General features: G+C 34.3%; 1 protein-coding gene across 3 annotated transcripts; it reads left to right on the top strand.

Moving 5' to 3' along the window:
• The first annotated feature begins 10,704 nt into the window (after positions 1-10,704).
• LOC130940668 (biogenesis of lysosome-related organelles complex 1 subunit 1) lies at positions 10,705-16,362 on the top strand. 3 transcript variants are annotated; one of them, XM_057868882.1, is made up of 4 exons: positions 10,705-10,940; positions 11,064-11,269; positions 11,928-12,048; positions 15,639-16,362. In XM_057868882.1, the coding sequence occupies exons 1-3, from the start codon at positions 10,769-10,771 to the stop codon at positions 12,015-12,017; spliced, it is 468 nt and encodes a 155-aa protein (XP_057724865.1). In that variant the 5' UTR covers positions 10,705-10,768; the 3' UTR covers positions 12,018-12,048; positions 15,639-16,362. The 3 variants fall into 3 exon arrangements, with proteins under 3 accessions (XP_057724865.1, XP_057724864.1, XP_057724863.1); XM_057868881.1 differs by lacking the exon at positions 15,639-16,362 and adding an exon at positions 13,077-13,905; XM_057868880.1 differs by lacking the exon at positions 15,639-16,362 and having other exon boundaries at positions 11,928-12,194.
• Positions 16,363-17,093: the final 731 nt, after the last annotated feature.

Raw genomic sequence — 17,093 nt, forward strand, 5'->3', positions numbered from 1 at the left:
TTGGTGTTGTGATGAGCGGATATTTTATACGCTTTTTGGGGGTAATTTCATGTAGATTTTAGCATGTTTTAATTAGTTTTTAGTTAAATATTATTAGTTTTTAGGCAAAAATCATATTTCTGGACTTTACTATGAGTGTGTGTATTTTTCTGTGATTTCAGGTATTTTCTGACTGAAATTGAGGAAGCTGAGCAAAAATCTGACTTAGGCTGAAAAAGGACTGCTGATGCTGTTGGATCCTGACCTCCCTGCACTCGAAATGGATTTTCTGGAGCTACAGGAGTCCAATTGGCGCGCTCTCAACGGCGTTGGAAAGTAGACATCCAGGGCTTTCCAGCAATATATAATAGTCCATACTTTGCGCGAAGATAGACGACGTAACTTGGCGTTGAACGCCAAGTACATGCTGCTGTCTGGAGTTAAACGCCAGAAAAACGTCATGATCCGGAGTTGAACGCCCAAAACACGTCATAACTTGGAGTTCAACTCCAAGAAAAGCCTCTACTCGTGGATAGCTTTAGTCTCAGCCCCAGCACACACCAAGTGGGCCCCAGAAGTGGATTTCTGCACCAATTATCTTAGTTTATTCATATTCTGTAAACCTAGGTTACTAGTTTACTATTTAAACAACTTTTAGTGAATTATTCTGTACCTCATGATATTTTCAGATCTGAATTACATACTTTTTGATGGCATGAGTCTCTAAACTCCATTGTTGGGGGTGAGGAGCTCTGCAGCGTCTCGATGAATTAATACAATTCCTTTATTTTCCATTCAAACACGATTGTTCTTATCTAAGATGTTCATTCGCGCTTAATTATGGAGAAGGTGATGATCCGTGACACTCATCACCTTCCCCAAACCATGAACGTGTGCCTGACAACCACCTCCGTTCTACATCAGACTGAATGAGTATCTCTTAGATTCATTACGCAGAATCTTCGTGGTATAGGCCGGATTGATGGCGGCATTCATGAGAATCCAGAAAGTCTAAACCTTGTCTGTGGTATTCCGAGTAGGATTCTGGGATTGAATGACTGTGACAAGCTTCAAACTCCTGAAGGCTGGGCGTTAGTGACAGACGCAAAAGAATCAATGGATTCTATTCCAACCTGATTGAGAACCGACAGATGATTAGTCGTGCTGTGACAGAGCATAGGAACGTTTTCACTGAGAGGATGGGAGGTAGCCATTGACAACGGTGACACCCTACATAGAGCTTGCCATGGAAGGGACTTTTCGTGTGTTGAAGGATTTTAAGGAAGAGTTGAAGTTCGAAGGACAAAGCATCTCCAAAACTCCAACATATTTCTTATTACTGCATAACAAGTAACGCTATTACTCTCTTTTATTCTTATAATCAAATCTAGTAATTTCACTTAAACCTTATTGGCCTCCTGACTAAGATTAATAAAATAAATATAGATTGCTTCAAACCAATAATCTCCGTGGGATCGACCCTTACTCACGTAAGGTATTACTTGGACGACCCAGTGCACTTGCTGGTTAGTTGTGCGGATTACAAATTCGTGCACCATCGGTCGTGCTCCTGGTCGGCCAGCTGCCGTTCCAGGTTCTGGACCCTGTGGCGTAGCTCCTGCATTATTCTGGTGCTGTCGCCACCAGTTCCTCCGAAGGGTCGCGTCCTTGTGTGTGGTTCAGTGCATTGTCGGGGGGACCTTCGCCGTCCTCTTGGCGAGGCGACGAAGGCTGCCCCCTCTGCTCCGGCTCCTCGGCCTTGGTCTCCGGTGCCCGGCACGACGTCCATTTAGGCGTCCCCACAGACGGCGCCAATGCTCAGTTGCGCGGTTACCGGATGGTTCGGGTGGAGTATGTGGAACTGGGAACGCTTCAATCACGATTGTGCTAGGATCCGGTCTGCTGGGTAGCCGAGCTCTCGTTGTGGAAGGAGGGGATGTCACCTGCAATGACACTCCGACGCTCTAGTCAGTTAATGTGCAGGTGAGTAAATGGGTTAGGTGGAATGTGTGACGTACCTTGAGGGAAGGGCAGGTCCTTTCCCATTTATACTGTGTCAGAGGTGGGCCCTGAGGGGAAGGAGCCCACTTTCCTCGAAGCTTCCTCACAGCTGTGTTGGGGGGCTGGTGAGGACGCGTGTCCAGGCATCGTGGCGAGTGCGGAGTACCCGACCGCTCGGGTCGGATTCTCAAGGGGTCGGGTCGACCCGTATGTGTTTTGGGCCAGGCCGTAACAGGTTAATTTTGGATACGGTTTATGATTTAAATTAGTTTAGAGGAACTTGGGTTTAGTAAGGATTGATTTAGGGTTTATTGTTGATTTAATTTAGAGTAATTAGTGTTTGTAAATTTACTAACTAAAACACTTATTCATTCTAAGAAATTGTTTGCTAATTGTTTGATTTTAGTTTATAACTATTTTGCTGAGAAATTTACCGTGTTGATGACTGTTTTACTAAAAAATTATTGCTGAGATTGTTTGCTAATTGCTTAACTTTAGTTTAATTTATTTTAGATATGATTCAAATTTCACTTTCAATTTTGAATCAGTTTCAAAGTTAATTCAGGGTTAGTTCTCTAATCTTAGCGGATATAGGTTGATTAAGTTAAGTTAGATTCAATGCATTAGGTCTTGAATGGTTGAATTGTTTGAAATGATCTAATTGTGTTAATTGCTGCGTTGATGACTGTTATTTGCAGACATCTCAATAGGAAGAGGCGTTGCGAATCAGGCTGTTGGTCGTGGTCGTAGCCATGGTCAGTGTAGAGGAAGGATATCTCCAGTATCCCCGGGACTTTTGGATCCTCTCCCTCTACTCAAACCATGCCGTTGACGCCACAGATTGTGGGTTTAGCGGACGAATCGTTCATCATGGTCCCTAACCCCAACTATGTAGCTCCGTCCACGGCGGCGATGCCACCTCCAACCGCTCAACAACCCGCATCCACAGCAACGCCAACTCGAGTGATGGATGCTGCGACCCCAGAGTCCACTCACAGAAGTGAGACAGCAAATGATGCCCCTCCACCACCTCCTACCACACGGTTATGCATTTGGCTTGATGGCGGTACGAAATAAGTAACATGTTCAATGCTCATGTATTTTCTGTTCATGGTTATCGCTGAAAGTGCCTGAGTTGTTTCTAGTTTGGTTGATTTAAGTGTGAATTGCTAGATATTGTTTTTTAGTTTTCATGATTATAATTCCTGTTATTGCTGAAAGTTCCTGAAACGTGATTCCTGTTTAGTGGATATAGGTTGATTTAGATTGCTGGTTATTGTTTTCTAGTTTTCATGATTATGATTCCTGGTTCCTGTTTTTAGATTTAATGATTAGGGTTGATTCTTGTTTGTGGGTTGTTGTTAGGTTTTTGTCGAACCCGAACGCGTGTACTCAGAAAATGATGAATGTCATCAAGCTGATGTACGACCAGCCTTGGCCCAGCTACGCGAAGATTCCCGCTGAGACCAGGCAACGCTGGTTTGAGAAATGGGCAGTAATTACTTTCATTGTTTCTATTTTAAATATTTTTAGCTAGTTTATATCCTCTATCTTGTTTACCTAAATTTAAAACTTCTTTGTATCAAGAGGATTGCATTAATCAAGCAATCTATACAGATAGAGATGAGCATTTGTGCATTGATACTAATACAAAAAGGGAATTTGCTAAGCTAGCAGCTTTAAAGTAATGACATCCTGTTGATTTCTAGCTAACTAATAAAATTTCTAAAACTAGTCCCTTCATACTCTATTTTCTATTTCCCATTCCTACGAATGTTGAATCGCTTAGATGTGTTTGCCCTGCCCATGTGTAGAAGAAATATATTATGTCTGATTTGCTGACTACCTTGCTATGACATCACGAGAAGTAACGACAAAGCAGGAGATCATAAACAAATAAGATGCAAACCAACAAACATACCTGATAGGGGTGCAGCTAAGAGCAAAAGTCATAGGGACAACTGCGCTTCACTGGGTCCATATGACTATCATCAAAATACAGATGAAGATGCGTAGTCAACTGATCCCTAGTCTTAGAACTAGGAGTTTCACAGTGAGATAGACGTCTAAGATAAAGTGCAAGCCAGCAAGCATTCTTACTATAACATAGCCTCAGAGTCCACCAAAAGAAGATTTATAGAATCTGAGGCCATCATCAGGCTCCGCCACCAGCCGAGCTATCCAGCTCGAGGAAGGCGTGGATTTGAGGCTCCAGGTGCAGGATCTCTAGTGCAGCCTTCACCAGCAGATTCAGAAGCTTAACGATTATCAGAAGAAGTATTAGGAGATCCTCACTCGTGTGACGTCTACGGATGAGCTCAGGTTGGAATTTAGGGAGTCGCTAGAGCAGATGCAACGTATAGAGGCTCAGATGAAGGTGTACCAGGCCTAGATGCGCGTCACTTGTATCAACCCTGCTGGTGGTAACACCGTTGCTGGTGGCAACGGCAGTGCTGGTGACACACAGACATTGTCACCGCCTCCTGCACCGTTGACTCAGGGCCGTGGGACTAATGACGATGACACTACCTGGATCTATAGATATTAGATTTTTGTTTTATTATTTCATACATTTATTCGGTGAACTTGATTTTTATTTAATTTGCACATTGTATTATTTATGATTTAACCACTAATTGTGTGAAAAAAATTAAATTTTAAATTAAAATTGACCATTTATTTTAAATTCCAAAAAAAAAATTTGATTTTACCATCGGAATTATCGTAGGAATAATCCGACGGTAACATAGTGCGAAACAACATGTTTTGATGCCAACATTACTATCGGAACAATCCGCGGGTAACCAATTGGTTTCTTGAATTACTAATCCATCGCAAAATCTAACGGTAATTAATGTTGGACGAAATGAATCTGAAGGTAAATATTTACCGACGAAGTTTATATTGTCTAATTGTTTTCAATGGTAAATCCGACGGTAAATTGATTACCGTCATATATATTTAAAGAATTCGACGATAAATCCAACGGTAACCATTGTTTTTCTTACGATAAATTGTTTAGCGTAAAATTTTATGTGTTCTTTTTTTATGCATTTCAAATTTTCGTTGTTTCTATTTTTCCTTTTTCTTATTCTTTTGCATAAAATTTTTAAATACATGAAAAAATAAATAAAAAAGATGCATATGAAGAAAAAGAAAAACAAAAGAAGCATAAAGGAAAAGAAGTTTAGAAGAAATTATCAGAATAATAATCCATTTAATAATTACTGATCTTCTGTTTTCTAAAAATTGGCTGATAAATCCGTAGCGACTAATTCGAATGGTTGCTTAATTTGATCATTATTTCAAAAGATTTTTTTTTTTGTAGTAAAGAAGACAAATGCAGAAAGACGCCTACAAGATATAACAAGATTTGATTAGAAATAGTTATTAAAATACTTGCTAACTAGAGAATTAATAAAAAAGTATATAAGTAGGATTTTATTTTATTTTATTTTTCCTTTCCATTAATAGCTTGGTCTTCAAGTCTAAATACTTATTAATTATCATCATTCATAGTGTTTAGCCATATCCCACATGCTAGAGTAGAATATATGCGTGATTGCTAGCTCACAAGAAGAAGAAAAATTAAAGAAAGATGTTACAAGAGAACCAACAAAACCAAACAATTGGTTGCTATATCATTTCGTTTTTGAACCTCCCTTTCTAAGTTTGAAAAATCCAACATTCATTGATTGGCTTATTTATATTCTCAGTTCAAACTTCAAACAACTATATGACAAATTGATGAGTGTGATATGAGCTCTTTTAACTCATCATTCTCATTTTTTCTTTCCTTCATTTATAGAAAAGTTAAAGGTGAAATTCTTTTCTACTTGTCTAAATCTTTCACTTTCATAATATTGCACTATTCTGGGCACATCTGAAAGCTAGAATTGAAGTCTGAAGATGATACTTGATCCAAATCTTATCTCATTGGGAAGAGACAAAAACAAGAAAAACCGTGGATCCTTCCCTTTTTGGGTGTATTAGATTGGTTTATTTACGATTAATAAAGTATGTTGACAAAAAATGAACAAATAAACAAAAGCTGAATAAATAATTGTTTTGACACCTAAATGATTCTGCTTTTGACAAAATCACATTCAAAGGAATGAAATAACATTGCCACATTTCAAAAACTCGTTCGATGGAAATAGCGTTGAAAGGTGAAAGCCTCTTTGGGTGCTCCCGCTCTTGGATACTCGAAATTCATAGTAAATATAAGGGTTAAGTACGATTTTGGTTTCTAATAAGATATATGTCAAATTTTTTTGTTATTTTTAATTTTTTTTATAAAATCGTCCCTAAAATTTAATTTCATTTTAAAATAGTTATTTTTACTTAAATTTTAAATATTATTACCAAATTATTCCTAACTAAAAAAATTATAAAATAAAAAAAAAAAGATAAAGAAAACGGAATCACACGAGGGAGAAGGAAGGGAAAAAGAAGAAGAAAGCGAAAAGGAAGAAGAAAAAGAAGGGAAAAAGGAAGAAAAAGAGAAAAAAAGGAATAGGGAGAAAGGGGGAACGGCGCCGGCAAGATTTGGAGCCGCCGTCGCCGTCGGAAATCAAAACTAGAGAGAGAGAGAGCTCGCAAGGGAGAGAGGAGACACGACTGTGCCGAACTTGCCAAGAAGGTCCAGCTCCTTTGCGACAACTTCCGCTCTGTCATCCGCATCGCCACTACCCATCCCCTCAGCGGGCATCCCCTTGACCGCACTCTCGTCCTCCGCCAGCAGTTTTTCTCCATCACCACCACCGCCGATTTTCGCAAGGTTCGGGAACCTATCTTCCCTAGGTTCCAGTTCTGCTTTTTTTTTTTTTTTTGTTAATCAGATTATTAAGCACATTATTTCTGATTCAGATTTTGTTAATCCACCAATTTTGATTCTGATTCTAATTTTGCTAATCCATTGTTAATTACATTATGTTCTAATTCTGATTTTATTTTTTATTTTGTTAATCCATTGTTCTTTTGCTTCTATTTATTCTGGTTTTGATGTTCCTGATTCTGTTTATGTTTTTGCTTTTATTTCTGTTTCTAATTCTACTTCTGCTCCTATTTTCAGTTATGTTTATGTTTTTGTTTCTTCTACTTCTGATTCTATTTCTATTTTTGTTTCTGTTTTTTATATTTATTACATTGTTTTTGTTTCATTGTTGTTGTTGCTGAAGAAAAAGAAAAACAAGAGATGTTGTTGTAATGGAGAAGAATACAAAACTGTATTTTGGTGAATAAGGAAAAATGTATTTTGGTTCGAAAGACGATTTTAAAATTAAGTTAAACTTTAGGGACGAAAAAAATTTCAGCCTATACTTTAGAGACAAAAATCGTACTTAACTTAAATATAAAATATAAATAGATAAAATGCAAATATTTCCACTATAATATTGTCTTTCGTTTGATAAATATACTAAATAATATCTAGATAGTGTGTTTTGTTAGAAAAAGTATATTTTTTTTAAGAACCTATGATAATTTCAATCTTTTAAAAATAATTTTGTTGAAAATTTAATTTTTTGAGATCCAAAATTATTAAAAATAAGTTAACAAGAGAGCATGTTGCTCATCTTTGAACAGTTTGGGTACATCATGTTTGAACTTGAAATAGTTGCAGCAGGTGAGCCGACGTTTCATGCTAACGTGCGTTAATGGATATATCGACGTAGTTATGTAGATAGGTATGTTAGTCAAGCAAGTTTTATCATGTATATATGATTTGAAGTTTGGTCTATTCGATTTTAAAACTCATTATATATTTATAGAGGAGTTTTTCATTCAATATATTCATGTTTCATATATTGGAAAATTATAGTATTTTCGTCTTTTTGTGGACGGGAGCAAAAATGTTTCAGCCTCACATATAATAAAGCTGTATCTGGTTTCTGGTTTTAAGATAATAAAAAAAAAAACAATTATTTGTACCTATAAAAATTATGAACGTTGATAAATTTACTTGTAAAAGAATAAAATTAATTTTATATTTATAAGAAATGAATTTTGTTTGACACTAATTTGGAGTTGGAAAAATTGAATAATGATTGAGGTTTAAGTTAGATGATTTTGATTCTGAATTATTAGAGTTGAGATGAGAGAGAAAATGTGATAGTGATAATTTAGTGAAAATGACAAAAGTAATTTAAGAAATTCAGATAATTTTTTAAGAGTCAACTAAAATTTAGCATTTTATTAATTTTATCCAACAAATTTCATCTTTTATGAATACAAAATTAATTTCGTTTTTTTATAGATAATTTTATTAGCGTTTGTAATTTTCATAATACAAATGGCTATTTTTTTCTAATAAAAATAAAGACCATACGTATTTATGTATTTTATGTTGTATAGTTATTATTGTTAATAGAACTTTAAAATGTGCTAATATTTTAAAGGAGTAAAATTTAAATATATAAAAGATATATGGTGGAAATAAAATTTCTAGTTTTTCTTTCATAATATGTGTCTTTCACACAATGGAGAGTCACAATTTTCTCTTATAAATTTTTATTTCTTTGTGTTTATAACTCCAATAATCAATTTTTTTCCCTTTATGTCCTTGTCTCCGTTATTATGGATATAATCAAATACAAGCTAAATATACATTGCATTTTCAGCTTTTCGCCATTTTAAGTCGCTGAACAAATTTATACACATTTTAGCTCATCACAATGCTAATTTTTTGTGATATTATAAACGAAATATATACTTGATGGTTTTAATGTGTACATTTGTTCTTTGTCAAAAGGCTATATATGCAGGATATTTATGAAGAATCTTGTGAGGTATCAACTATCAAGAATGAAAAAAATCACCAGAGGATGAAAATTGAAGACAAGTAGAGATTAAAGGCAAAATGGACAACAATTAAAAGAGAAGTTTTAATTAAAGAAAATGCTTCATTTAAAGAGACACACATTAGTGGAAACAGAGAAATATTTTATATAAAGTCGAGTTGCAAAATTGAGAAGTAAAGCTGTGGAGCAGAATTGCAGAAACAATAAATCTGACAAGAAGTTTTTCTGTTTTTTGTTCATACATTAGAAGAAGAGGTTATTTTTTTGTACATTTAGAAGAACAGTTTTAATCAACAAGGAAAAGGAATATAGGCTAAGCAACGATTTGAGACAAGCTAATTTTTTCTTTGGTCGTGGCCAAGACAAGCTCATTTAACATATACACAAAAAATGAAACAAAAGGAGACTATTCAAAAATAATATTTGGGCCAAAACATTAATTGAAACATCAGCTCAATATGACAAAGAAAGACTATTCAAACCAAGTTGGGTGCATCGACCGAAACAAAAAAAAAAACCAAGTTGGGTGCCAATGAGCCTTAGCTCACACGGCATTTCGCTCTCTCTCTGGCTCTCTATTTCAAAGGTCTCGGACTCAACTCCTACCAACTGAGGAAGAAAAAATAATAAATATGTGAATAAATACTATTCATGTCCAAAAAAAGACTATTCATGTCCAAAATAAATAAATAAAAACTTTTGCACAAAAATGGAGAAAATACTCAAAATAGGTAGAAGTTTGACACCAACCCAAAGACTATTCATTTATTTTGGTCATTTATGTTGTAAATTTTAGTATGTTTTAATTAGTATTGATATTTTTATACCAGAAAAAAAAATATTGGTATTTGATATTTTGACTATTTGTAATTCACTTTAATAAAAATTCTATTATAATTATGGTGGATATTAGATATATGTCTCATTACATACATGTAATGATTGAATCAAGATACATAAATATGTGACTCATTTCTTTTTCACACATTCTATGGTTTTGTTTTAGTTAGTTAGATGAGATAAAACAGAAAAATCCTTCTTCTTTATCATTCTAATTTATTATAACCATTGCAAATAAAATAAAACCTACCAAAAAATAAAATAAACCATTACAAAATTATAACTGAAAGACTAAAGTCCTTATTAATGTTGAAATATAATAAAAAAGATAAATTCTAAGGCACTCGTTAAAGTTTCCGAAATATAAATTTTAAATTGGTAAGTTAAAAATTAAGTTTTCAATATATGTACTAAAAAAAATTAATAATTTCAGTCTCTAAATAAAAACACCCAAAACAATATCCGTAACAAAACTCAAACCGTAAAAATACAGTAGAAAATTTTAAAATTTAGACTAAGATTATTGGTAATTCTTTTAAATATGAACAATGTTTAAAAATATGGTAGAAATCTTGCTCATAAATTTATGAGTAATACCTTAATAAATTTTAAATCATTACTTAAACTTTCATTTCATTAGAAAAATTAGTATTTACATCAGATTGTTTATTTTATGGATAGACTAATCTAAAACTTTTAAAAATTATTAGAAACTATTATGTTTTTTATTAAATAATAACAAAAATTAATTTGTCTAATTTTTTATTAAAATTTAATATAAAGATTGATGTCAATAATATATCTAACAAAATAAAATATTAGAGACTAATTTAACAATTAAAATTCATTAATTATTAAATTATTCGACTAAAAATTATTTAAGGACTAATTTAAAATATTACACTAAATTTAATACATAAAACTACATATAAAAAATCCTTACATTTTTATCTACTCAGGTTGTAAAATTAGAACAACTCCTGATCCCAAAAAAAAAAAAAATTAGAATGAGTCAATGGTGAATTGGTAATGAGTGTAATATTGAAACATCTTAAGGGTGTAATTGCAATTATATTAGATTTGGTGAAATTAGTTTATGATAGTGTTGGTGATTGAAGCTGCAGGGTGCAGAAGCCAGAAAAGAAAGAATGTACCGAGCATCACCGCAGTCGCAGGTTCCGCTGTCGCGTGCACACTCTGTTTCCTCCTCCGACGCACAAAGACCCAACCTCAACGCTGATCCAAAGGGTCTCCAATCTTCTCTCCAAAACCTCCTCACCCTCCATAGCCACAACTCCCTCATCCTCCGCCACCACACTGGTACTTCAATTTCTCCCTTCAATTCCCCATATTTCTATTCATTTTTATTGCCCCTTTTTCTTTTTCTCTCAAAAGATTTTATCTTTTTGGTGTTCTATCCATGCCCATTTCATGGGGAAGCAGAGAAAGCGAAGAAGGAGGCAATAAAGAAAGCTGAGAGAGTTTCTGAGCTGTTAGTGGAGGCTGTAAATGGTGGGGTGCAAGATTCTTTCATGTATGAGAAGCGAATAGAGCAAGAGATTCGAGCTCTTTCTGCCACTGTTGCTAAGTTCATGAAACAAACGGATCAGTGGCTTGCTGCAACTCATGCTCTCAACACTGCTGTTAAGGTAGTACTTACCTTTCTTCGTTTCAATCCTTTTTATTTTCTTCTTAATTCGTTTTATATACTAAAATGTTACAAGTTACAAGGAGGGTGTTGCATAGTTTGTCATTTTGTTGTTTTGTTTTGGTTGAGTGTTGAATTTGGAATTGCTTAGACGATTTCGTATCTATATGATGATGATGGTGGTGGTGGTGGTGGTTGTAGTTATCTTTTCTGAAATGTTATTTGGTACATTGTGTTTAGACATAGTTGTCAATATGGTCGATCTGTATGTGTGGATTTCAGTTATGTAAGTGTTAATGCATATCTAGTGTTCATTAACCGTGCAGATTTTTAGTTAACATTGAGTTTGAAACTTAGGTAACTGAAATCCATACTTATTTGAACTGCAATCTATAGAACGGTGATGATCATCTCTGAAAACCATATACAAGTTTGGTTACTCAGGAGGTCTAAAAGGCTTTTCAAGGGAATCGGGAAAGGTAGGGTTAGCGAGTATAGCTCATTGAGCACTAGAAGCTAGAAGGCATTAAGTACTTCCTCACAGAAGGCCATTTTCGCGAAATGGTTATGTAAAATTGGCGGATACATAAGCAAAACTAGATTACTAGATTTTGATCAAATGTGCTTAGCTTAATATAAACTTTCATCTGCACTTATAGGAAATTGGAGACTTCGAGAACTGGATGAAGATCATGGAATATGATTGTAAAAGTATCACTGCAGCTATACAGAATATTCACCAAGATTGATCTTGCAGAAAGTTGCCATTCAAGTTGCCATGTAATAATTCTAATCCCATTTTCATTCATTTTTCTATTTTGAGTATAATACCCTGTTATTATGTAATCCTTTTACATTTTAGGTGATAATTTGATTTGTTTATTTAACGAAGTATCCAGCTTAAGGAAGAAAAAATAGTTAATATCTTTCTTGTGAATGATAAATTAGGTATGATGCCATCAAGCTTACTGAATGCTTCATTTGGAAAATAGGAAAAAAAAAAAAGGGTTCCCTTATGCCTGTTATCTAGGTTGAGAGTAGAAAACATTGATCAAGGATTGCTTTGACTTTGACCTAGTGTTCTGTTCTTCCTTTCTTTTCCTTATCCGCTTCCCTTTAGTCATTTTTCCTCCTAGGAAACATGTGGCATTCCTTCATTAGGATGTGATGGAACTGAAATTCAGAACAGTGTGCTATTCTTATGACTTTATGAGTTCTACGCTAATATGATACTGCCAAGCGGCGACTTAGTTCTAGCTAGATGTTTGTAATCAGCTTGTTAAGGATACTACATCATGTATTAGGAGCATGCACGCTGCATATAGTTTCACTTGATTTATGCTCTTGCCTTCTACCAGTACATTCAATTCCAGATCCAAAAAGTTTAGTAGTGGGGCAAAAATAATATATTTGCACAATAAATAACTTTTATAACACAGGGTCAAACATGCATATATAAGTATACTTTCTAAAATGTCTCCCAAATTTTTGTGGGAGCACTAGGCCCCCACAACACAACATATAGAATATCCCGAGTTGTTTTGTTCGTGATAGTAGTGGTACTCTTTGTTGTCATTTCATGGAAATCATAGGCCTTACTGCTTACATTATAGTTAAACTCATTCTTTAACTTTATTTCTGTATCGCCTCTAACCTACTGCCGAGATCTAGACATTCATGGCAAAAAGTCATATTTGGCTTGAAGCCGATTTTCTTTAGTTTACAATAACAGTTGTGTTTCACCATGATTGTTGCTTCACATGACCGCTAAGGAACAATTTTTTCCTAATCGCTGTCAAATTTGTTAGGCTGAAGGAATTGCCGAGGCCCTCGAAGGATAACGTTAGCTGTTTAATTTTCCTTTAAATTTATGAGTAAGCATACTTTGTAGTCTCACCCTTTTAATGAATTTTTTTTCCCTATAAGAAGCCTGACTAGCTGTGTAGGAGTCTCAGTAGCTGGTTTAGGGTGCATCATTGTTTTTGTTCTCTTAAGAAAAGTACCTTCTTCAATATTCAATAAACATGATACTTAGATTATGTAAAAAGAAAGGGACTTAAATTTGTGTAGCTTGTTTGAATAAGCTTCTAAGGTATTATTTGTTAGTTGGGTTTTGGAGGAAAGGAGAGGGGAAAAGAAGGCTTGAAATGTAAAATTTATACGAAGAAAATAATTAATTTTTGCCTTTTATCAAGAAAAAACCAGGTTAAGAGCTGCTTCTGTTCATATCTTTGCTCTTTATCTTTACTTTTGATATTTCAAAAAGATTTATCCAAACACCACCATTTGTCTCCTGGCCTTCATGGAAATGAAGAAAACGGTTATTTTATTTCTCTAGTGCTAGATTTGCACAGATGAATTGAATCATAAGGTACATGCTGATTTTCTTCTAATTCAACCAAAGATCACTAATTCTCAAACTCCTTACATCTTCAAACAGACAAACACACCTCTCTCCCTTCTTGTTGTAAATATCTATATATCTGCGTATTAAACAACTACCAAACCCCACCGGCACTACGAGTGCAGAGATGGTGGTTGTGGCAGCAGTGGCTATAGTCATGATAGTAATTGCAGTGATAGTGTCGATGTTGGAGTAGATATGGTGATAAACTGACTATAAAATTAAGTCATGGTGAATATAGACGAAACACGATATGAAAAAGTTGGAAATAGTAATTTTGAACAACAAATTTTTTTTAAGAATCATTTGATTTTTAGTTTAAATATTTGAAATTAAAATAATCGAATAAATTGAATCTTATCTCATCTGAAATATACAGTGGCACATCTTGCCAAACTGTATACACGTAAATGTAAAAGACAAGAAAGTAAGTATCACCAAGCAGGAGTGTTTATAGATTGGGTGAAACCGGATTTGTTCTTATTCAGACTCGGCCTTAAATATACACCAGGTCTATTTTTTAGATCCTAATTCGGTTCTAAATCCGATGAAACTTAAATATTTTCGGGCCACAACTATACCGGATCAAAACCGAGTGAAAATCGAGTTTTTAAAGCTTTAACAATCATTTATAAAGAAACTTATTTATAAAGAAAGTTATGTATGATGCACTTATTTATATAGAAAAAGTTTGTTACCAAAAAGTTGATATCCATATTTGAATTTGAATTTGTCCATAAATTCTAATTTAATGCTTTTTTGATCTATTTTTAAATTCAACAAGTGTGATTAAAAATAAAACAATAAGTTTATAATTAATATAACATAATATTAAAATTAATTTAAAACATATATGTCTTTTTTAGTTCTTTTAGGATACACATGGGTTGGGTGAAGTCGGGTTCGCTTTGACCTAGACTCGACCTGAAATAATGACCGAATCTATTTTTGAGACCCTTACCCGACCCTAGACCCAGTGAAGTCACACCAAATTAGTTACTAAAATGTTCGGAGTCAGATCGAATCTTCGAGCCGGACCGGACTATGTGCATCCCTATCACCAAGAATGCATGGGTTTTGGAATTATTTTGACACGAAGTCTTTTTAACGAAATTAAAATTTCTGGAAACTTTTTGTTACATGTAGAATGCAATTCTTTTGAATCCTAGTTTTGTATTGTTTATTCAAAACATCCACATAAGAGATTAGATCACTTCCGAATTATGATATACAGACACCGATATAGATATGGGATACGACATGACACAAAATATGCCGACACACGAATTTTAAAATTTTATAAGACATGGGGACATGTATATATATAAAATATAAAATATTTTTTAGATAAATCATAATGATATTTAGTTATTTTATTGACACTAAAACATAAATTAATTTTTTATTTGTTTTTAATGTCTTATTTTAATTATATAAAGTATTTAAAATATTTTTTTTGTTTTAATAAATAATAATATATACTATTTCTAAATTTATTTTAGAGTACGTGTTAAGAATAAGACTGGACACGCTGACATATGTGATGATATTTAGGTGTGTCCAAGCATGTCAGGAATATAATTTTTTTTATTAAGATACGATTAGACACAATAGACACGCGTGTTAGACGAATATTGTTACATGATAAAGACTCTATAGTACAACAGTTAAATCATATAAAAAGGATTAGCTAGTGAAATTGATGTTAGTTAGGTTGTTAGTGTGCTATGCAACTGGTAACTGGTGCAACAAGTCAATTATAAAGATTAGTTAGAAACGATATATATCTATTGTTATAGCTAGTTGAGGGTTACATTCTTCTAGATCAATTTTGTATGAAATGAAATCAGATTCTTTCTTCTCTCCCGTTCTTTTCTCTCTGATAGTTATCCTTTTTGTTCCTTAATTTTCTCTTGATTTGTTCCCCTTTGTTTCTCTTCTCTTCATACTTGAACTCACTTCACAGAGTTGATGAGAGTTGCTCTGCTTCATCCATGGCTGTTTCAACATGGTGCGGTGAGCGTGGACTGAAGTAGAGGCTTCGATCACGAAATCAAGTGTGGAAGGTCCTGATCTGAAGAATCGTGTTACTATAGAAGGATCTTGAGCAAGGAAGCTCGGGATCTGGCGGTAGAATTTGACAGTTCTCAGAAATTGAAGTTTCTTTGAGAAATTGAGAAATTGAAGTTTTTCCTTTTGTTCGACATTCACCAGAAATGGCAGAACATATGCCACAGAGCATTGACGTTCAAGTTCTTGCAAACCTGTTGAATCAGGTTAATCAGCTACAAGCCGTGCGAATGTGAATCCGATCATGGATCCGGTGAGTCCTTATTTTCTGCATCCTGGAGAAAGTATAGGAATACCTTTAGTTTCAATAGTCTTTGGTGCGAACAATTATCATGCATGTGAGAGAGCTATGTGGAGAGCGTTGAAGTCAAAGAACAAATTAAAGCTTGTTGATGGTTCCATTATTAAGCCAGCACAAGAAGACTCTTTGTTTGAAGTATGGGATAGGTGCAACACCTATATTATGTCTTGGTTGAACCTTTCTTTGAGTCTAGAGATAGGGCAAAGTGTCATGTGCATGAACAAAGTCGCTAACATTTGGAATACGTTGAAACACAGATATTATCAGGGTGACTTGTTTTGAATTGCGGAATTGTAAGAAGAGTTATTTGCAACCAAACAGGGTGATTTGAGTATCACTGCGTATTTCAACAAATTAAAGGGGCTTTAGGAGGAACTAGACAATTTTTCTCCTGTGACTGTGGTTTTGATGTTGTAAGAAAACACAAAGAAGACATACGTATGGATGCTAAGAAGCTTCAATGATCAATATCTTGTTGTGAGATCACAAGTAATGCTCATAAAAGCCACTTCCCAACGTTGATGCTGTGTTTTCGTTATTTCTGCAGCAAAAACAACAAAATGTGAAATCACTATGTAAAATTTTGATGGCCAACTTAAATATAAAGTCGAATTTTGTCATAAACTCCCAAACAAGCTCAAACATGAGAGGGGAAAGAGGCTTCAGAAGTAGAGGTGGTAGAACCACTTATGGAAGGGGTAGCCGAACTCAAAGTCTGTCATGGATTGAATGGCATATACTAGTATATATTGATGTAAGTAGGGGTGTAATCGGTTCGGTTTGGTTTGGTTTTGGACCGAAAACCAACCGAACCGACCTGTTCGGTTTTACAACAATATCAACCGTTCGGTTTGCTGTTTTCTAGACAACAGAACCGAACCGAACCAACAACGGTTTGGTTTGGTCGGTTTTTTCGATTTTTTTAAACCTAATAATCAGAATTAAATCATCATAAAATGAAATTTAAAACCGTCAATCAACTAAAATAACAAGAGTACATGACATCCAAATTCAATACAAATTCAACTTGTCCCAACAATTAAACATAAA

The sequence above is a fragment of the Arachis stenosperma genome, chromosome 7, assembly GCF_014773155.1.
Source record: "Arachis stenosperma cultivar V10309 chromosome 7, arast.V10309.gnm1.PFL2, whole genome shotgun sequence".
NCBI classification, from domain to species: Eukaryota; Viridiplantae; Streptophyta; class Magnoliopsida; order Fabales; family Fabaceae; genus Arachis; species Arachis stenosperma.

Coding starts and splice junctions, on each gene's coding strand:
- LOC130940668 (XM_057868882.1), top strand. CDS start 10,769: ATGTACCGAGCATCACCGCAGTCGCAGGTTCCGCTGTCGCGTGCACAC. Junction 10,941..11,063: donor CATCCTCCGCCACCACACTG/GTACTTCAATTT, acceptor ATGGGGAAGCAG/AGAAAGCGAAGAAGGAGGCA. Junction 11,270..11,927: donor CTCTCAACACTGCTGTTAAG/GTAGTACTTACC, acceptor CTGCACTTATAG/GAAATTGGAGACTTCGAGAA.